The 22,680-nt window shown below is 46.3% G+C and overlaps 1 protein-coding gene across 1 annotated transcript in view; it reads left to right on the top strand.

The window, feature by feature from the left end:
• The window catches only part of OC90 (otoconin 90), a 255,001-nt gene that overhangs the window by 86,294 nt on the left and 146,027 nt on the right, over positions 1 to 22,680 (top strand). Inside the window, exon 3 of the mRNA XM_069731932.1 lies at positions 18,119 to 18,266. Within this exon, the coding sequence (XP_069588033.1) occupies positions 18,119 to 18,266 (148 nt within the window). The remainder of the gene's footprint in view (positions 1 to 18,118; positions 18,267 to 22,680) is intronic.

Here is a 22,680-nt window from a genome sequence, read left to right as displayed (position 1 = left end):
TCTTGCTTGCTGGAAGCTCTGGGACGCAGAGGGAGCGCCTCCGCACCGTGAGTCGGTGCGGAGTGTCTTTTTGCGCCCTCTGCGTGGTCTTTTTGTAGGTTTTTGTGCTGACCGCAAAGTAACCTTTCCTATCCTCGGTCTGTTCAGTAAGTCGGGCCTCACTTTGCTAAATCTATTTCATCTCTGTGTTTGTATTTTGATCTTTACTCACAGTCATTATATGTGGGGGGCTGCCTTTTCCTTTGGGGAATTTCTCTGAGGCAAGGTAGGCTTTATTTTTCTATCTTCAGGGCTAGCTAGTTTCTTAGGCTGTGCCGAGTTGCATAGGGAGCGTTAGGCGCAATCCACGGCTATTTCTAGTGTGTTTGATAGGTTTAGGGATTGCGGTCAGCAGAGTTCCCACGTCCCACAGCTCGTCCTTATTATCAGTAACTATCAGGTCATTCCGTGTGCTCTTAACCACCAGGTCCATTATTGTCCTGACCACCAGGTCATAACAGACCGCACATGGAGTACTGTGTCCAGTTTTGGGCACCGGTGCTCAGGAAGGATATAATGGAACTAGAGAGAGTACAAAGGAGGGCAACAAAATTAATAAAGGGGATGGGAGAACTACAATACCCAGATAGATTAGCGAAATTAGGATTATTTAGTCTAGAAAAAAGACGACTGAGGGGCGATTTAATAACCATGTATAAGTATATAAGGGGACAATACAAATATCTCGCTGAGGATCTGTTTATACCAAGGAAGGTGACGGGCACAAGGGGGCATTCTTTGCGTCTGGAGGAGAGAAGGTTTTTCAACCAACATAGAAGAGGATTCTTTACTGTTAGGGCAGTGAGAATCTGGAATTGCTTGCCTGAGGAGGTGGTGATGGCGAACTCAGTCGAGGGGTTCAAGAGAGGCCTGGATGTCTTCCTGGAGCAGAACAATATTGTATCATACAATTATTAGGTTCTGTAGAAGGACGTAGATCTGGGGATTTATTATGATGGAATATAGGCTGAACTGGATGGACAAATGTCTTTTTTTGGCCTTACTAACTATGTTACTATGTTACTATGTATATTTAAATCACATAGGAGATTATATAGATCACATACGAAAGACCGAGACTGCTGTATATAAATCACATAAGAGACACTGAAGCTGGTGTATATACACATAACAAAGGAGATACAGAGACGGCTGTGTATACATCACATAGGAGACACTGAGACTGTTGGGTATACATAACATAGGAGACACTGAGGCTGGTGTATATATTCATCACATAGGAGACACGGAGACTGCTGTATTCATCACATAGGAGAAACTAAGACTGCTAATATACATCAAATAAGAGACACTGAAGCTGGTGTAAAAACATTGCATAGGAGACACTGGGGCTGGTGTATACATACATCCAAAAGGAGACACTGAGATTGCTGTATACACATCATATATGATGCACTGAAACAATTGTATATACATCACATATGATACATTGAGACTGCTGTGTATACACCCCATAAGAAATACTGAGACGGCTCTATATACATCACATATGAAACATTGGGACAGCAGTATATAGATCACATAGGAAACACTGAGGCCGGTGTACACAAACATCACATAGGGGACACATGCATCACAAAGGAGACACTTAGAGTACTGCACACACAGCACATAGGATACACTGAGATTACTGTATATACATCACATAGAAGACACTGAAACTCCTGTGTATACATCACATAAGAAATGCAGAGACTACTGTATATACATCATATATGAGACACTGAAGCTGGTGTATATACACATCTTAAAGGAGACACTGAGACGGCTGCATACACATCACATAGAATACACTAAGATTGCTGTGTATACACCACATAGAATACACTGAGATTACTTTATATACATCATAGAGGAGACACAGAGACTGCTGTATGTACATCACAAAGGAGACACTAAAGAAAGTGTACACACATCACATAATATCCTGGGCCAGCTGCATACATCTCACAGGAGACTGTGATACAAGATGAAACAAAGAGTGGGATGCAAATGTAGAGCACTCTAAGTTTGCCAAGAAATAACATCCAGCGTCAGGATATAATCCAGCATTGCATACACCGAGGCACTCAGTATTGACCACTGTGCACACACACACTCTAGAGTGGAATTGAGGGGCTGGCAGCCCAAGCACTGTGGTCCATGGAAATTTGCCAAAGGCCAAGAGCAAATGATGTCGGTAGGTTCCCCACCCCTGGTATAGCTGTACATGGGCTTGATTTTCATGGGACAAGTCATAATTTTGCATTACACGAATATATTTTACCATATAATATACTGAAAAAGATTTTTTAAAATACAATTGCGGTGGAATTTCAAAGAAAAAAAGCTAATTTTGCAACAGTTTGTTTGGATTTTGTTTTCACAGCATTTATTCTGCTGTAAAAATTAGCTAACAACATAATTCTGCAGATTAGTGTGATTATGGCGATTTCAAACCTGCATAGATTTCTTTTTTTGGTATTTAAGTGGTGAAATTAATTCTGAAGCTTTTAAAAAATATATCTGGGTTTGTGGTGTCTTCATGTTCCAAAATTCATATTGTTTTTATTTTTTCAAGGGTGGAGCTTCTGTGACGGCAACAATTTTTATTTTTTATTTTTAATGTGGTGGAAAGGAGGTGTGATTCAAATTTTTATACTTTGTTTAGATTTGTAAAATGTTATTCATTAATTTTTTTTTACTTTATTGTTTTAGTGCCCTTAAGGAACTTAAAGCAGACCTGTCAGCAGGATTTTGCTATGTAAACTACAGGCATTGTCAGGTTGCCACTGATATACTGATTCATATGATACCTGGGGTGAAGAATCCATCTTGCGGCTCTAGTGTAATCAGTGTTAGATGTTTTCAGTTCATGATATCCCCGTGCTCCAGGGCAGGACTGTAGGCAGAGTCTAATCTTCCTGCTCTAAGCCATCGGAACCAAGGAAAGACCTGCCCACAGGCTGCTTCGAAGCACAAACAGTCTGTCTCTATGATGATGAATATGTTTGTGCTTTGGGGCGGCCTGTAAGGAGGTCTGGATGATCATCTATCTCTTTATCTGTATATGGAGGTATATATCCTTTTTACAGTTAACAAATGTCCTTCAAGCAAGCATTCACAGGCAAAGGGAAAGAATAGTGATGAGACCAACTTGCATTGTTTAATTATTTAAGCCATTTGCATAGTTTTTCCTCCTCTATTTTGCAAGTCAACAAACTGGCTGGCCTGGACAATGTGTAATCAGCATATCAGAAAACATAATTGTTCAATGACGCTGTATCACTAGTCATCCAGAATAACAGCACAATATGTTACAACAAATTGTCAACTTACAAGTCAATATTACAGGTTTATACTAACAAAAGTCTGTGTTTTCTTGACCAACCAGAAATAAACACATACATTCAAAAGTCAACATATAGATAACAGTCTATTCCTCCTGGCTTGCTGAAAATAGACATCTGGTTAATTAAGATAAAATGCGGTGTTGTTACATTGCTACCCCATCTTAATTAGCCAGACGTGATAGGATTATGATCATCTTTCGCTACTTACCGGGGATAGTCCACAGCATGTCTTTAAGCACAGACACGAGTGTAAGAAGTCTCACTTTCATGAGAACAAAACTTTGTATCATCCAGTTTCCTCAGAGCATATTCCATGTCTTCCTTGCTAATAAACTCTATACGTAATTGATGAGAAACAAATTGTATCTGTTATGTCCACACATGGTGTCCTCCACATCCCGTGGTTCCTGGATTAAATCCACCTGATTGTCGATGGCCTGGTATTCAATCTGTCGAATCTGGCACAGCTCCTGTATTTCCCATTTCTTATTGTGTTTATACATCCATTCTGGTCCTCTTTCCAAAGCAGAGTTAGTGGGGTTAGACAGACATAGTGGCGTCCCAAACCTGCTGTGTATGCCTCATCAATGGTCTGCTGGGTCTGTCTGTATGCCTCCCTGGTTATGGAGTCCTGGACAGTGTCTGAGAACACCAGTCTCTTGCAACTCCCACGGATCCGCCGGGCTGAGTATTATCCCACTGCTGCCCGCATAATGTGGAGACATGAGGGGTCAGCGAGTGCCCTGGTCTGCTAGCCGAAACCACATAGATCAGGGATCATCCCACCGAACACCCGCTCTTCTTTTACCGTGGGCGTAATGTTACTCAGACAACACAGTGTTAGGGTAAAACAGTGTGACAGTGCAGGGGTGGGCAACCTTTTTCTAGCCGGGGGCCATTTGGAAATTTTTGCCATAATTCGGGGGCCACACAAAAACGATCACCTTGAAAATTACCCAGGTATACTTAGTTAAACAATTAATTACGGTATCTCACCCCTAGGCTGCCGTCACACTAGCAGTATTTGGTCAGTATTTTACATCAGTATTTGTAAGCCAAAACCAGGAGTGGAACAAATAGAGGAAAAGTATAATAGAAACATATGCACCACTTCTGCATTTATCACCCACTCCAGGTTTTGGCTTACAAATACTGATGTAAAATACTGACTCAATACTGCTAGTGTGACTGCAGCCTTAATGTGACATCTGGAGTTGCTTCTCTTTGGTGTGGCTGTGATGTTAGGTGATACTGATCATGTTGCTTCTCACATATGCTTTTCCAGGTTTGTGTCGGCCAGGAGAGCAGTCAACTTTTTATCATAAGTTTTGTAAATCATTTATATTACATAGGAGACGCTGGGACTACTGCATATATATCACATAGGAAACGCTGACACAGCTGTATATACACCATGTAAAAGATGATGGGACTGCTATATAAGCATAACATAGGAGACAGTGTGACTGCTGTCTATACATCACATAGGAGACACTGGGACTGCTGTAAATACATCACATAGGAGACACCGAGACAGCTGTATATACACCACATAGGAGACGATGGGACTGCTGTACAGACCAAAAGTTTGGACACACCTTCTTATTTAAAGATTTTTCTGTATTTTCATGACTTTTCATGAAAATACAGAAAAATCTTTAAATGAGAAGGTGTGTCCAAACTTTTGGTCTGTACTGTACATAACATGGGAAACATTGAGACTGCTGTATATGCATCACAGGAGACTCTGGGGTCATATAAATTACAGGAGGGGCTGGGGGGCATAGACATCACAGGAGTTGCTGAGACATATTAATCACCGGGGAGGCTGGAGGGAAGAGACATCACTGAGGGCCTATATGCATCACTAGGAAGCCTGTGGGGGTTGATAGATAGTCCTGCATGTGTAGAAGAATAAAGAAAATGTTGATTTGCACTTTTAAGGTTTTACAATAGTATACCCTTAGAGGGTACTTGCACTTAGTAGATAGTATACCTGTATGGGTAATTGCATGTCTTTTTGCTAATGTATTGTTGTTTTCTTTTCCCAGTCCCGGAGTACTGAATTTAACAGGGGGGGGGAGGCAGCGCCCCAGGGTCCTGGTTGTTGCAGTAATGTCATTCTTCCACCAGGGGGAGTGATGTTACATCTGAAGGCAATAAAGGAGATCACTTTGCCAGGTATCACAAACCAGACAACACACTTCACACTCCAGCCCACCAGGGGGAGCTATGCTCCTATTTAGTAGGGCACTCTTCACAATTAGGTAAAACTGGTGGTCTGGATAGGAAGTTAGGCAGAAGCGAGCTAGGCTTTAGCCAGTGAACTGCTATCTGAGCTCTACTCAGGTAGTGGGTCCCTGACAGGGGTGGGATCCTGTCGGAGGCCTAGATAGAAGGCCACAGAGCTGCATCGGCCCAACATGCGGCAGCATCCTAAGAAAGGGATACTGAAGGAGAATTGCGTTGCAGAGTGTGAGAAAATGAAGTCACAGCTAAAGGAGAGGAAACCAGAAGGAGTTCTGCCCTGTAAAAGGCTGCCTCCTTTCTGAGGCGCAGGATCCGGTAGCCAGGAACACCGAGGGAGTCATCGTCTCCAAGCCTGGCTCCAGAGACCGGCAGGACAGCTAATTCCATATTAGTTGCCCGACCTTTACCCAGGAGGCACGGTGGCAACTGTGGAGGCCGGGGTATCCTAGAGCTCCTGTAAAAAGCCTCAGGCCATCAGTCATACGGGTTGTTTCTATCCATCTGGGGGACAGAGGGAGAGAGAGACATAACATCTAGAACACCACTAACAGTTGTGAGGACCTTATGAGAAGCACAGCAGTAAGGTACTACAACATCCAGGTGCTAGAGGAAGACTACTGATTTCCACCTGGATAAGGGGACTCTGGATTTGCCTTCAGACCGGCCGGACTCTGCCTGCCCTGTGGTCTGGTGCTCTGGACTGTGGATGTTGAAGCCTTCAGTAAAAAGGTAAAGAGACTGCACCCTTGTGTCCTCGTTCTTCACTGTGCCTCACACCATCCACCATCTACACCTCTGGGAAGCCCTGGGGATACACTTCACCTGTGGGAAGGTATACCATCTAGCTGCCATCACATCACCCCAGCGGACCCCTAAGCAGCATCAGTCACCCTGACCACAGGTGGCGTCACGAACATTTCCCCTTTAACACTAGAACTACTGGACTCGTGACCCCGACTAGAACTACTGAAGTGCAAGTAGTCAAAATGACTATACCAGTAGTCCTAGTGTTAAAGACCTTTCCCCCTTTAACAACTAACCTCCCGAGGGCCACGGACCGGGTCAGCCACCGTGACACCCCCCTTGAGAACCAAAGGGCCTGGTACCGAGTATCCCCTAGCCCTTGGGGGTGCTCCAATAATGCCCCTTCATGTCCCCACACAATATTAATACCCTCTTTTTCCCCACACAATAATAGTGTCCACATAGTATTAACGACCTATTGTGTCTCCACATAGTAACAATGTCCCCAGTTTGCCTTCATGCAGTGATAATGTCTTCCTTTGCCTCTACACAATAATAATGTCCTTTTTGAATGTGACTCCATATAGTAATATTAGTTGATTTTGCCTCCACATAGAAACAGCACCCCATTGTGCCCACACATAGTAAAAGTGCCCCCCATGCGTCTACACAGTAATACTGCCTCTTTTGTGCTTCCACATGGTAATAGTGCAGCCATTGTGCCTATACACAGTAATACTGCCTCCATTGTGATTAAACATGGTAATAACGCAGCCATTGTGCCTCTATGTAGTAATAATGTCACCTCCCCAAAACAAAAACAGTTCCTCATTTGTGCCTGTACCTAGCAATTGTGACCCCTTGGTGCCTCTACACTGTAAAAAAGCCCAGATTGTACCTCAACAAAGCAAAAGTGCCCCCTCTTTGCTCCTACATAGTAATAGTGCCTCTATAGTGCTTACAGATGGTAATAGTGCAGCCATTGTGCCTTGACATACTAACAAGGCCACGTCTGTGCCTCCCCATAGAAATAATGACACCTCTGTGCCACCACATAGTAATAATTGCCCCCTTTCTACCTCCACATATTAATAGTTCCCTTTCTGTTCCCCAGTATAGTAATAGTCCCCCATTTGTGCCTGTACATAGTAATAGCGACCCTCTAGGGGCCTCCACACATTAATAGTGCCCAGATTGCACATAAACATAGTAAATATGCCCTATCTATGCCTACTGATATGAGTTCAAATATGGTTTTAGGAATAACATTCTTTCTAGTACAGAATTTTTGATCACTTTGACACTTGAACCACAGTGGTCCTTGACTGTTGCCTTCACATATGGTACCTCGACAGATGGCATTTTTCTTAAAAGCAATTGGATTTCTTAAGTTTGGAATACACCCAAGGTCATAATTTTCATGGAGTTTGTATGAGTTTCCACCTAAAGGCCAAAAATATGCTAGTAAAAAATACATTTATTTTTCTTAAAGAGGTTGTACTTTTTCATTGATGACCTATCCTTAAGATCAGTCTGTGTCTGACACCAGGCACCCTCAATGATCAGCGGTGCCCTATGTCGGCGTCAGCAGCCGCCGGCTGGAACTGCTCAATTGTGGAGCTGCTCCATTTCCTGATAGTGGTCACTGCTGGGTACTACACATCCGCATCCAATTCATTAGGAGGTGGATGTGTAGTACCCTGCCGCTGCCACGATCAGAAAATGGAGCACCTCATCAATGGAGCAGATCTGGCCAGCGGTCACTGCCGCCGACACTGAAATCAACTGATAGGCAGGGGTGCCGGATAGGGTTGAGCGACCTTGACCTTTTTAGAGTCGAGGCGTGTTTCGCGAAACCCGACTATCTTAGAAGTCGAGTCGATTTTCGCGAAAAGTCGGGTATCGACCGAAACACGAAACCCAATGCAAGTCAATGGGGGAGCATAGTCGGCAGTGAGTAGAGGCCAGGAAAACATGTACAGAGCCCATTGTATTGGCAAAAACATCCATTCTTGCTACTGAAGCTTGTCAATCGTAATTTAGCTTATAATAATTGTAAGGCATTTGAAATTGGGGGTCATTTGGCTAAAGTTGTGGGGGGTAGGGCTGGTTCAAGCAATTAGTGGGCCAAGGACATCTGGACCACGTCACGGCAGTGGAGCAGGGAGAGGTAAGTATTTCAACTTTGCAAGTGCTGTGATCCTGAGCAAGCAGGGGGGGGGCACTCGTTGGCATTGGCACTGGCACAGGGCCCCTCAAAGTACAGCGGTGTGTTTGCACGGCGGGGGCGCCTCCCACCGGCAGCAACACTTTTGCGTACTATGATAGGCCCTGTGCCAGTGACGTCGCCAACGAGTATTCCTCCCCCCACCTGATGAAGGAACCTGCACCTTCATCTGCACCTTCCTCTTTGTCCCCGTGTAATGTGGTATGGTATGCGGGAAGGGGGACCTGACTTTCAGCAGGGTCACAATCTTGCAGTGTAGCGTGCACGGGGAATGTTGCCTTATGGGTCAATGTACCAGCAGACTCATCTATCACTGGCTGGGCAATGGGCAGGATGAGGGGGAAACAGATATGGGCCCAAAGAACAAAGTGGGCTAAATGCAGTTCAAAATTGGTAACAGGACTAACCAGGGGGCATTGCTTTGTTCAGTGGAGGACAACTGGAATGAGAGGCTGACACAGAGAGTAGGCCCAAATCAGTAAGTATTCTAAATGCAGTTCAAAATTGGCAACAGTAGTAAACTGGCGGCACAGCTTTGTTCACTGGTGAACAGCAAGGAGCGGCAGACACAGATAGAAGGCCCCAACCCAACTAGTAGGCCTAATACAGTGTTGTTTTCAACAACTACTAAACGAGAGTCGGAAGACCGAAGCAATGGAGAGGAAACCTGGGGAACACCTTGGAGTGGAACACACTGTCTCTACACCCCATACCCAATTTGTAGGCCTAATGCAGTGTAGTTTTCAACAACTACTAAACGATAGTCGGAAGACCCAAGCAATGGAGAGGAAACCTGGGGAACACCTTGGAGTGGAACACACCGTCTCTACACCCCATACCCAATTTGTAGGCCTAATGCAGTGTAGTTTTCTACAACTACTAAACGAGAGTCGGAAGACCGAAGCAATGTGGACGAAACCTGGGGAACACCTTGGAGTGTAACACACCATCTCTCTACACCCCATACCCAATTTGTAGGCCTAATGCAGTGTAGTTTCCAACAACTACTAAACGAGAGCCTGAAGATAGAAGCTCAGGAAAGGCAACCTGGAGAACACCTTGGAGTGGAACACACCGTCTCTACACCCCATACCCAATTTGTAGGCCTAATGCAGTGTAGTTTTCACCAACTACTAAACGAGAGTAGGAAGATCGAAGCAATGTGGACGAAACCTTGGGAACACCTTGGGGCGGCAGACACCGTTAGTAGGCCCTACCAAAGTTGTACCCCCAATGCAGTTTTAAAATTCCTAGAGGCTGAAAACAAGACTATTGACGCTCAGCTTTTCTAAAAGGAACACAGCTGAATTGAGTGTCGCAGACAGACACAGGTAGTAGGCCTTAAACCAAAAATGTGGCTCACTGCAGCTTAAAAAAGGTTACAGGGGTACACAGGCAGCATTGCTCTGGCAGTGGAGGACAATTTCAATAGTGGACCTCAGACAGACTTTGTACGCCTACTATTAAAAAAAGGATGCTCTATGCAATAAAAAATAGGTTCCAGGGGTACACAGGCAGCAGTAGACTGGTCAGTGTAGTAGTAGTGGAAAGAAGGTGCCGCAGACAGGCTTCAAAGGCCTAACATAAAAAAAAATTGGACTGTAGGCACTTTAACATTGGTTCCAGGGGTACACGGGCAGCAGTACACTGGTCAGTGTAGTAGTAGTGGAAAGAACGGGCCGCAGACAGGCTTCAAAGGCCTAACATAAAAAAATATTGTGCTGTAGGCACTAAAAAATAGGTTCCAGGGGTACACGGGCAGCAGTACACTGGTCAGTGTAGTAGTTGTGGAAAGAAGGTGCTGCAGACAGGCTTCAAAGGCCTAACATTAAAAAAAAAATTGGACTGTAGGCACTTTAACATTGGTTCCAGGGGTACACGGGCAGCAGTACACTGGTCAGTGTAGTAGTAGTGGAAAGAACGGGCCGCAGACAGGCTTCAAAGGCCTAACATAAAAAAATATTGTGCTGTAGGCACTAAAAAGTAGGTTCCAGGGGTACACGGGCAGCAGTACACTGGTCAGTGTAGTAGTTGTGGAAAGAAGGTGCCGCAGACAGGCTTCAAAGGCCTAACATAAAAAAAAAATTGGACTGTAGGCACTTTAACATTGGTTCCAGGGGTTCACGGGCAGCAGTACACTGGTCAGTGTAGTAGTTGTGGAAAGAAGGTGCCGCAGACAGGCTTCAAAGGCCTAACATAAAAAAAAAATTGGACTGTAGGCACTTTAACATTGGTTCCAGGGGTACACGGGCAGCAGTACACTGGTCAGTGTAGTAGTAGTGGAAAGAAGGTGCCGCAGACAGGCTTCAAAGGCCTAACTTAAAAAAAAATTGGACTGTAGGCACTTTAACATTGGTTCCAGGGGTACACGGGCAGCAGTAGACAGGTCAGTGGAGGCCTAGTGGAAGGAGGGACCGCAGACAGGCTTCGAAGGCCTAACATAATAAAATGGGCTGGCTGTAGGCATTTTAAAATTGGTTCCAGGGGTACACGGGCAGCAGTAGACAGGTCAGTGGAGGCCTAGTGGAAAGAAGGACAGCAGACAGGCTTCGAAGGCCTAACATAATAAAATGGGCTGGCTGTAGGCATTTTAAAATTGGTTCCAGGGGTACACGGGCAGCAGTAGAGAGGTCAGTGGAGGCCTAGTGGAAAGAAGGACAGCAGACAGGCTTCGAAGGCCTAACATAATAAAATGGGCTGGCTGTAGACAATTTAAAATTGGTTCCAGGGGTACACGGGCAGCAGTAGACAGGTCAGTGGAGGCCGATTGTAATGAGTGTCTGCCAGCTAGTAGTCCAAAACAATAAATAAATGTGAATGTCTCGCATTAAAACAAAACGAAAACACTAAAGGGTGCAATCATTAGGTTCAGGGGTGGGATCCTCTGCGTAGTTTCAGACCTACTAATTTAACGCAAAGTATTTACTGTGGTAAATAGAGGACACTGCCCCTGACTTTGTTAAGTACCATCATACATGTCAACACAATGGTATTGTCAGTGGCAGGAATGGAAGGATGTCAGCGCATAGACTAAACATTGGTGGAAGTGTGAGAGATAACTGTAGAAGTGGTAGAGCAATGTTTGACCTGGGGGTGGGTGAACTCTCTTGTGGCCGGCGGTACAGGCCCAGGGCCCCTCATATTACAACAGTGTGTCTGACGTTGGGTGCGCACCACCACCGCCAGAGACACTCTATTGTACTATGAGGGACCCAGTGGCATTGCCGTCGACCAAAAGCGGGCACACCCAACTCTTAAGACAAACAGCACTCTCACGGTTGCTTTCGCCAAGTCGCGATACCACGGCCCCTTGTGGGGAGTTTAGCCATTTAGGGAGGTGTAAACATGTCGTATGCTGGACAATCAGCTGCAGCAAATTAGACATTAGAAAAGTAATTCACAGTAGTCCACAGGCAAGAGCTTTTCATAGGAAAGCTAGGTGTCGGCCGGGCAAGGTGGGGCAAAATAATTCGAAATCCAGTTGTGGTTCATTTTAATGAATGTTAGATCATCAACATTTTGGGTAGCCAGACGAGTCCTTTTTTCGGTTAATATTGAACCTGCAGCACTGAATACTCTTTCTGATAGGACACTAGCTGCCGGGCAAGCAAGCTCCTGCAATGCATATTCTGCCAATTCTGGCCAGGTGTCTAATTTTGATGCCCAGTAATCAAATGGGAATGACGGTTGAGGGAGAACATCGATAAGGGATGAAAAATAGTTAGTAACCATACTGGACAAATGTTGTCTCCTGTCACTTTCAATTGATGCAGCAGTACCTGTCCTGTCTGCGGTCATAGCAAAATCACTCCACAACCTGGTCAGAAAACCCCTCTGTCCAACGCCACTTCTGATGTGTGCACCCCTAACACTCCTGGTCTGCTGCCCCCTGGAGCTCGTGTGAGAACGATCACGTGCGCTGTGTGCTGGGAATGCCTGAAGCAAACGGTCAACAAGAGTTGATTGTTTGGTTGCTAATATTAGTTCCAAGTTCTCATGTGGCATAATATTTTGCAATTTGCCTTTATAGCGTGGATCAAGGAGGCAGGCCAACCAGTAATCGTCATCGTTCATCATTTTCGTAATGTGTGTGTCCCTTTTGAGGATACGTAAGGCATAATCCGCCATGTGGGCCAAAGTTCCAGTTGTCAAATCTGCGGTTGTGATTGGTTGAGGGGCAGTTTCAGGCAAATCTACGTCACTTGTGTCCCTCAAAAAACCAGAACCCGGCCTTGCCACGCAACCAATTTCCAGTGCCCCCGAGAAAGGTTCCTCATTAAAAATATACTCATCCCCATCATCCTCCTCGTCCTCCACCTCCTCTTCGCCCGCTACCTCGTCCTGTACACTGCCCTGACCAGACAATGGCTGACTGTCATCAAGGCTTTCCTCTTCCTCTGGTGCAGACGCCTGATCCTTTATGTGCGTCAAACTTTGCATCAGCAGACACATTAGGGGGATGCTCATGCTTATTATGGCGTTGTCTGCACTAACCAGCCGTGTGCATTCCTCAAAACACTGAAGGACTTGACACATGTCTTGTATCTTTGACCACTGCACACCTGACAACTCCATGTCTGCCATCCTACTGCCTGCCCGTGTATGTGTATCCTCCCACAAAAACATAACAGCCCGCCTCTGTTGGCACAGTCTCTGAAGCATGTGCAGTGTTGAGTTCCACCTTGTTGCAACGTCTATGATTAGGCGATGCTGGGGAAGGTTCAAAGACCGCTGATAGGTCTGCATACGGCTGGAGTGTACAGGCGAACATCGGATATGTGAGCAAAGTCCACGCACTTTGAGGAGCAGGTCGGAGAACCCAGGATAAGTTTTCAATAAGCACTGCACCACCAGGTTTAAGGTGTGAGCCAGGCAAGGAATGTGTTTCAGTTGGGAAAGGGAGATGGCAGCCATGAAATTCCTTCCGTTATCACTCACTACCTTGCCTGCCTCAAGATCTACTGTGCCCAGCCACGACTGCGTTTCTTGTTGCAAGAACTCGGACAGAACTTCCGCGGTGTGTCTGTTGTCGCCCAAACACTTCATAGCCAATACAGCCTGCTGACGCTTGCCAGTAGCTGGCCCATAATGGGACAACTGGTGTGCAACAGTGTCAGCTGCCGATGGAGTGGTTGGCCGACTGCGGTCTGTGGAAGAGCTGTCGCTTCTGCAGGAGGACGAGGAGGAGGAGGGGGTGCGAACGCCTACAGCCAACTGTTTCCTAGACCGTGGGCTAGGCACAACTGTCCCGAAATTGATGTCCCCAGTGGACCCTGCATCCACCACATTCACCCAGTGTGCCGTGATGGACACGTAACGTCCCTGGCCATGCCTACTGGTCCATGCATCTGTAGTCAGGTGCACCTTTGTACTCACAGATTGCCTGAGTGCATGGACGATGCGCTGTTTAACATGCTGGTGCAGGGCTGGGATGGCTTTTCTGGAAAAAAAGTGTCGACTGGGTAGCTCGTAGCGTGGTTCAGCGTACTCCATCAGGGCTTTGAAAGCTTCGCTTTCAACTAACCGGTAGGGCATCATCTCTAACGAGATTAGTCTAGCTATGTGGGCGTTCAAACCCTGTGTATGCGGATGCGAGGATAAGTACTTCCTTTTTCTAACCAGAGTCTCATGTAGGGTGAGCTGGACTGGAGAGCTGGAGATCGTGGAACTAGCGGGTGTGCCGGTGGACATGGCAGACTGAGAGACGGTTGGAGACGGTATTGTTTCCGCCGGTGCCCTAGATGCAATATTTCCTCCTACAAAACTGGTGATTCCCTGACCCTGACTGCTTTTGGCTGGCAAAGAAACCTGCACAGATACTGCCGGTGGTGCGGAAAATGGTGGCCTTACAGTGACGGAAGGGATGTTGCGTTGCTGACTAGCTTCATTGGCCGAGGGTGCTACAACCTTAAGGGACGTTTGGTAGTTAGTCCAGGCTTGAAAATGCATGGTGGTTAAATGTCTATGCATGCAACTTGTATTGAGACTTTTCAGATTCTGACCTCTGCTTAAGCTAGTTGAACATTTTTGACAGATGACTTTGCGCTAATCAATTGGATGTTGTTTAAAAAAATGCCAGACTGCACTCTTCCTAGCATCGGATCCCTTTTCAGGGATTGCAGACTGAGCTTTAACCGGATGGCCACGCTGTCCTCCAACAGGTTTTGGCTTTGACACGCGTTTTGGGCCAGATACGGGCCCGGCAGATGGAACCTGTTGCGATGTTGATGCCTGCTGCGGCCCCTCCTCCACCTCCGCTTCTGAACTACTGCCGCCTGCACCCTGTTCCCCCAATAGCTGCCAAGCGGGGTCAACAACAGGGTCATCTATTACCTCCTCTTCTACCTCGTGTGCAACTTCGTCTGTGTCACCGTGTAAGTCGGTGGTAGAGCGTTCTTGATGGGGCAACATATTCTCATCAGGGTCTGATTCTGGATCAGTACCCTGCGAGGGCAATGTTGTGGTCTGAGTCAAAGGACCAGCATTGTAGTCTGGCTGTGGCTGTGCATCAGTGCACTCCATGTCAGAATCTACTTGTAATGGGCATGGCCTGTTAAGTGTTTCACTTTCTAAGCCAGGGACGGTATGTGTAAAGAGCTCCATGGAGTAACCCGTTGTGTCGCCTGCTGCATCCTTCTCTCTTGTTGTTGTTTTTGCTGAAGAGGACAATGAAGCGACTTGTCCCTGATCGTGAACATCCACAAACGACGCTCTGCTTTTACATTTACCAGTTTCAGAAGAGGAGGCAAAAGAGCTAGAGGCTGAGTCTGCAAGGTAAGCCAAAACTTGCTGTTGCTGCTCCGGCTTTAAAAGCGGTTTTCCTACTCCCAGAAAAGAGAGCGTTCGAGGCCTTGTGTAGCCAGACGACGAACCTGGCTCCACAGCTCCAGACTTAGGTGGAATATTTTTTTTCCCACGACCACCTGATGCTCCACTACCACTACCATCATTACCAGCTGACAATGTACGGCCACGGCCTCTTGCACCAGACTTCCTCATTGTTTTAAAAACTTAACCTAAGTAACTTTATTTGTTGCTGTCAAACAACTTACACGGTGAGCTATAACTTCAGTATGATTTCAATATCCCTTTACAGGTTGGTGAGACCACAAGGAAAATCAGGCACAATGTGACACACTCTGTTTTCTGTGGCACCAAATCACAGAGATGCCACACACACAGGACTGTCACTCAAGCACTAATGTCAATATTAATCTCCCACCTATTTTTATTTTTTTTTTTCAGGGAGACTTTAGAAACAAAATAAAATAAAATGATTTTTTCAGGAAGAATTTAGAAACAAAATAAAATAAAATGATTTTTTCAGGAAGAATTTAGAAACCAAATAAAATAAAATGATTTTTTCAGGGACAATTTAGAAACCAAATAAAAAAAAAAAAGGCTTTCTATGGCCCACTGAGTGAGAGATGGCACACACAGGAGTCAGGAGTGGCACACAAGCCCAGAGGCCAATATTTATCTCCCACTGATTGATTTATTGATTTTTTCAGGTAGATTTTATAACCCAAATCAAGCAAAAAAATAAATAGGCTTTCTATGGCCCACTGAGTGAGAGATGGCACACACAGTAGTCAGGAGTGGCACACAAGCCCTGAGGCCAATATTTTTCTCCCACTGATTGATGTAGTGATTTTTTCAGGTAGATTTTAGAACCCAAATCAAGCAAAAAAATAAATAGGCTTTCTATGGCACACTGAGTGAGAGATGGCACACACAGGAGTCAGGAGTGGCACACAAGCCCTGAGGCCAATATTTTTCTCCCACTGATTGATGTAGTGATTTTTTAAGGTAGATTTTAGAACCCAAATCAAGCAAAAAAATAAATAGGCTTTCTATGGCCCACTGAGTGAGAGATGGCACACACAGGAGTCAGGAGTGGCACACAAGCCCAGATGCCAATATTTATCTCCCACTGATTGATTTATTGATTTTTACAGGTAGATTTTTGAACCCAAATCAAGCAAAAAAAAAAAAAAGGCTTTCTATGGCCCACAATTTGAGAGAGAGAGAGAGATGGCACACCCAGGAGTCAAGATTGGCACAGAAGCAGAAAGGGCAATATTAATCTCCCACTGTTTTTTTTTTTTCAGGGAGACGTTAGAAACAAAATAAAATAAAATGATTTTTTCAGGAAGAATTTAGAAACCAAATAAAATAAAATGATTTTTTCAGGGACAATTTAGAAACCAAATAAAAAAAAAAGGCTTTCTATGGCCCACTGAGTGAGAGATGGCACACACAGGAGTCAGGAGTGGCACACAAGCCCAGAGGCCAATATTTATCTCCCACTGATTGATTTATTGATTTTTACAGGTAGATTTTAGAACCCAAATCAAGAAAAAAAAAATAGGCTTTCTATGGCCCACAATTTGAGAGAGAGAGAGAGAGATGGCACACCCAGGAGTCAAGACTGGCACAGAAGCAGAAAAGGCAATATTAATCTCCCACTGTTTTTTTTTTTTTTTTGTTTGTTTTTCAGGGAGACGTTAGAAACAAAATAAAATAAAATGATTTTTTCAGGAAGAATTTAGAAACCAAATAAAATAAAATGATTTTTTCAGGGACAATTTAGAAACCAAAAAAAAAACAGGGACTGTCCTACAATTACTATCTCCCTGCAGTAATCTCAGCCAGGTATGGCAGGCAGCAATAAGGAGTGGACTGATGCACAAATTAAATAAAAAGTGTGGACAAACAAAAAAGATAGCTGTGCAGAAAGGAAGGAACAAGAGGATTTGTGCTTTGAAAAAAGCAGTTGGTTTGCACAGCGGCGTACACACAGCAATGCAGCTATCAGGGAGCCTTCTAGGGCAGCCCAATGAGCTACAGCGCTGAGGAAAAAAAAAATGTAGCTTCCACTGTCCCTGCACACCGAAGGTGGTGTTGGACAGTGGAAATCGCTACAGAACAAGCGGTTTGGTGGTTAATGGACCCTGCCTAACGCTATCCCTGCTTCTGACGAAGCGGCAGCAACCTCTCCCTAAGCTCAGATCAGCAGCAGTAACATGGCGGTCGGCGGGAACGCCCCTTTATAGCCCCTGTGACGCCGCAGACAGCAAGCCAATCACTGCAATGCCCTTCTCTAAGATGGTGGGGACCAGGACCTATGTCATCACGCTGCCCACACTCTGCGTTCACCTTCATTGGCTGAGAAATGGCGCTTTTTGCGTAATTGAAACGCGACTTTGGTGCGAAAGTCGCGTACCGCATGGCCGACCACGCACAGGGGTCGGATCGGGTTTCATGAAACCCGACTTTTCCAAAAGTCGGCGACTTTTGAAAATGAACGACCCGTTTCGCTCAACCCTAGTGCCGGACGTCGGACACCGACCGATCCTAAGCAGAGGTCATCAATGAAAAAGTACAACCTCTTTAAGGGTAACGGCATGCATGTATAATAGGCTGTTGTATATTTCATTGTAGTGTATAGATATCTTTGTTTTAATGATCTAATCCACTATTGGCGAGCTGTCTCTTTTTTTAGGATGTCGGCAAACAAAACTAGAGGTGTCTCCTCCGTCAGTGACTTCTGTGATTCCTAGAATATCGTCTTGCGTCATGGAGCTTTGTAGATTTTACCAACAATGTCTCTGTACTATTCAAGGACAGTATTCAAGACAGAAGAAACAGAGGTATCGAATCCATCTCTTATAGTCTGCTGCACAATGTCAGGAGAATATCCTCCCCCCATTAAGTGAATTAAGGTAGTTGTTACCTATCCACAGGATTGGCGATAACTTGTCGATTGGTGGGTGTCCCATTTTTGGGATCCATATTGAATGGCATATCGAAGAAGTTTCATTCCCAACGGTGAATTTTTATTCCTGTTACAAGATGACCGATTGCCGCTTCATTCATTCCATGGAACAGATGAGAAAAGCCAAGCGCAGCTCTTTAAGCCCCATGGCAAATAAATGAATTATGAGTCGCACATACGTAAGGTCACTCCAGTATAATGGAAATAAAAGTTCCCCGCTTTACTGATCGAATAGGTCCGAGCAATCAAACTCCCACCAATCCTGTGGATAGATGATGTGCGATGAAAACAGGTTAACCTCTTTAAGTTGTTAAATAGGATTATTTGACAGAGGCCATACATGCAGTTGTGCTCAAAAATTTACATACCCCGGCAGAATTTTTGCTTTCTTGGTCTTTCTTCAGAGAATATGAATGATAACACCAAAACATTTTCTCCACTCATGGTTAGTGGTTGGGTGAAGCCATTTATTGTAAAACTACTGTGGTTCTCTTTTTAAATCATAAATAATAACCGAAAACATCCAAATGACCCTGATCAAAAGTTCACATACCCTGGTGATTTTGGCCTGATACAAAAGTTGACACAAATGGGTTTGAATGGCTACTAAAGGTAACATTTTCACCTGTGACGTGTGACAAATGCCAGGATAATTGTTCCGGATGCAAAGAAAAAAACATAGATAACATCAGCTGAAATACTGGACTTGAAAACGAACTGCATGGCTGTTTCAATAAGGAGGCACTTGAAGAAAAATGGGCTGCATGGTCGATTAGCCAGAAGAAAGCCATATGACCCTGATCAAAAGATCACATACCCCATTTCTTAATACCGTGTATTGCCCCCTCTAACATCAATGACAGCTTGGAGTATTTTGCGGTAGTTATGGATGAGGTTCTTTATTTTCTCAGATGATAGAGCTGCCCACTTTTCTTGGCAAAAACCCTGCAGGTCCTGTAAATTCCTGGACTGTCTAGCATGAACTGCGCACTTGAGATCTCCCGAGTGTGGCTCAATGATATTAAGGTCAGGAGACTGAGATGGCCACTCCAGAACCTTCACTTTGTTCTGCTGTAGCCAATGACAGGTCGACTTGGCCTTGTGTTTTGGATCGCTGTCATGTTGGAACATCCAAGTACGTCTCATGTGCAGCTTCCGGGCTGATGATTGCAAATTTGCCTCCGGTATTTACTGATAACATGCTGCATTCATCTTTCCTTCAACTTTGACCAAGTTTCCTGTGCCTTTGTAGATCACACATCCCCAAAACATCAGCGATCCACCTCCATGCTTTACAGTAGGAATGCTGTTCCTTTCATCATAGGCCTTGTTGACGTCTCTCCAAATGTAACTGCAGTGCCCCAGAGATCTGGTCATTGCAGTATGGCACTCTGCCGCTAAGGGGAGTGATGGTACGTCTGATGGCACTGAAGGAGTTCTGACCAGGTATCACAAACACACATGACTCTTCACACTCTGGTAAAAATGGGGGTTGGACAGGAAGTTAGACAGAAAGAGCCTGGGAGAGTTCGGGAGAGGACCTGTCAGGGATGGGATCCTGACAGCGGTCTAGAAAGAGAACAGATCGTTACGGAGCCGCGCCTGCACTACCTTGCAGCGGTATTCTAAGAAAGGACATGAAGCAAAGTTGATTGTGGAGAAATGAGAAGCGGGATCACAGTGTAAAGGAGATAGAGCCAGTAGGAGTCGTGCCATGAGACCGAGGCAACATCCTTCTGAGGTGCATAGCGGTGGCCGGAGCACCGAGAAAGTAAGAGACTTTACGCATTACTTCAACACGGCAGGACAGTTAATTATAGGTTGGCTGTCTCGCCTAAATCACCTAAGCAGACAAGGGAGGCAACTGTGGGAGAGGGGCATCTCTAGGGTCCCAGAATAACTCCAGGCCTACCCGTCATACGGGTGCGTCCTAACCATATCATCTGGGGGGACGAAGAGAGAGAGAAAGAATGAACGAACACAGACATAACAGTTGTGAGGACTATCCCGTGTTGCTCAGCAGGGAAGGACTACAACACACAGGCGCTAGTGGGTAGGCACTGATTTCCACCTGCAAGGGAAACTCTGGATGTGCCTTCGGACCGGCCGGTCTCAGCCAGCCCTGTTGGCAGTGCTCTGGATTGAGGATCCCGAGGCCTTCAGTAAAGAGGTAAAGAGACTGCAACCCTGTGTCGTCGTTATTCATCGCGCCTCGCACCACACCATCACCTTTCATTGGGCGCCCCTTAGCAGGGTCACGGACCGGGTCTAGCCACCGTGATGACCCCAATACAGAGACTGAGGGGCCCGGTATCGAGAACCCGTGGCCCTGTGTCTGGGGGCGCTCCAACTTGGCGTCATGAACAGGATCTACTTAAGCCTGAAAGAATTAGGTCATGTGTGCCTTAGAACTGTGTTGAATTGTACTTGAACTGTGATCCCTTGCAAAGACTGTGTATTGCTAATTGCCGCCAAAATCCGCCATTGCCACGCCGAGTGGGGCGCGAGGGGAGGAGCCATTGTTTCGTGGGCGGAGCCGGCCGAAAAGAGTGCGGAACGAAAAGGCATGGTGAAGTGCCGATTACGGACCCCGGGCCGACCCCGGGGGGGGGGTTAGCAGGAAGGAGGAACGGCCATGTCAGATCCAGGAGGAGCGGCGGCCACAGCCGCGGGGGCACTTCCAGACCCCATAGTAGACACAGCCGCGTGTCTGGTACCACCGCCGGAAGCCGCGGGGCCTGCCGCTCCCATCGGCCAGCTGGACACTGCTGCAGCCACAACAGCCATAACGCCCTTCTCCATGCCATACCTACCAGGAGCCACCTGGCTCCCGCGATACTCCGGAGAAGCCCACACGTTCACTGACTTTAATGAGGGGATTTGCAGCCTGCTCGAGTTTTATCCCCTGACAGAGCCTCAGAAGGTTCATATGATAACTGGACAGCTCTTTGGCGCGGCTTTGAGAGAAGCGAAGTCCTGGCCCGCCGACGATAAGAAAACTGCACAGCAGGTCCTTGCAAAGCTAAAAACCACCTTTGACACCCGCACCGCTACGGAAATTAAATTGACATTCTATGGGTGCAAGCAGAGGCCGCAGGATAGCTTATGGGACTATGCCCTCAATCTTCAGGAGGCACTGTGGGCCATCAAGCAGAGTGACCCCAGCAGCATGCAAGATGAAGATAAACTCCTGAAAGAGAGGTTCATCGAGGGGCTCCTGTGCAGTAACCAAAGGGCTCAGCTATATTTCTTAGCCATGCAGAACCCAGACCTGACCTTTGCGCAATTCAAAGATAAAGCCATCCAAGCGCTCCCAGAGCGACAGCCCAGCCATGCTGTACTCCCCAGGCGTCAAGCCCTCACGTACCACCAGGAGGTGGCGCCAGAAACACCCGTCTCTGCTGAGGCCGATGCCCAGACTCTGGATGACGACTCCCCTGCAGGACTACGCCTCCAGATGCAAGAGCTGACCAAGAGCGTTGCTGCCCTAGCCCGGACCGTCCAGTCCCTACAGAAGGCCCCCAAGGAGAAGATCCAGCTGGCTTCCAGACCGGAGGATGTCCCCTGGCAGCGACAGAGGAGGATCCCGTCGACCAGAGGCCGAGACGACGATCGCTTCCATCGGGACGGACGACCTATTTGCCGCCGCTGCCACCAAGTGGGCCATCTTGCAAGGTACTGTCCTTTAAACGAGCAACCCCTGGGGCAAAGGGCCAACCCCCAGGACTAGGACGATCAGGCCCGCAACATTGGAGAGCCAAATACGTCGGAGGGCGACCAGTTCTCCCCATCGTGATCCACGGTATCCCCATGAACGCTCTGTTGGACACCGGTTCCCAGGTGACGACTATGTCCTACATCCTCTATAAACGCTATTGGGAGGACACCGACATTACCCGTGGCCCCGATGACGATTTCACCATCATAGCTAGTAATGGTCAGCCACTGCAACAAGTGGGGTATAAGGAGGTCACCATCAAAGTGGGGCAGGTAGAGTTGGAGGCCCAGGGCATTGTTATTGTTGATATTGATCGACGTGAATGTAACCCCATGATGACTATCGGTACTAATGTTATAGAAAATTGTCTTGCAGAAGTTATTGTCTTGTTGCAGCAGGTAGCCGAAACAGCTGGTTACAGCGAACAACGTGCCTTGCAGAAAGAGATCAGATCTCTGATGCAGAGACAACAGGTGGAGTTGACTGGTGGTGAAATTGGCCGGGTCACAGTGAGTGATTCAAACCCCATTGCGATACCCCCCAGGAGTGAAATGTTAATATGGTGTCGGGC

Source organism: Ranitomeya imitator, chromosome 6 (genome assembly GCF_032444005.1).
Source record: "Ranitomeya imitator isolate aRanImi1 chromosome 6, aRanImi1.pri, whole genome shotgun sequence".
Taxonomy (NCBI): Eukaryota; Metazoa; Chordata; class Amphibia; order Anura; family Dendrobatidae; genus Ranitomeya; species Ranitomeya imitator.
Note: the sequence above shows the minus strand (reverse complement) of the source record. Positions and strands in the feature narration are given on the sequence as shown.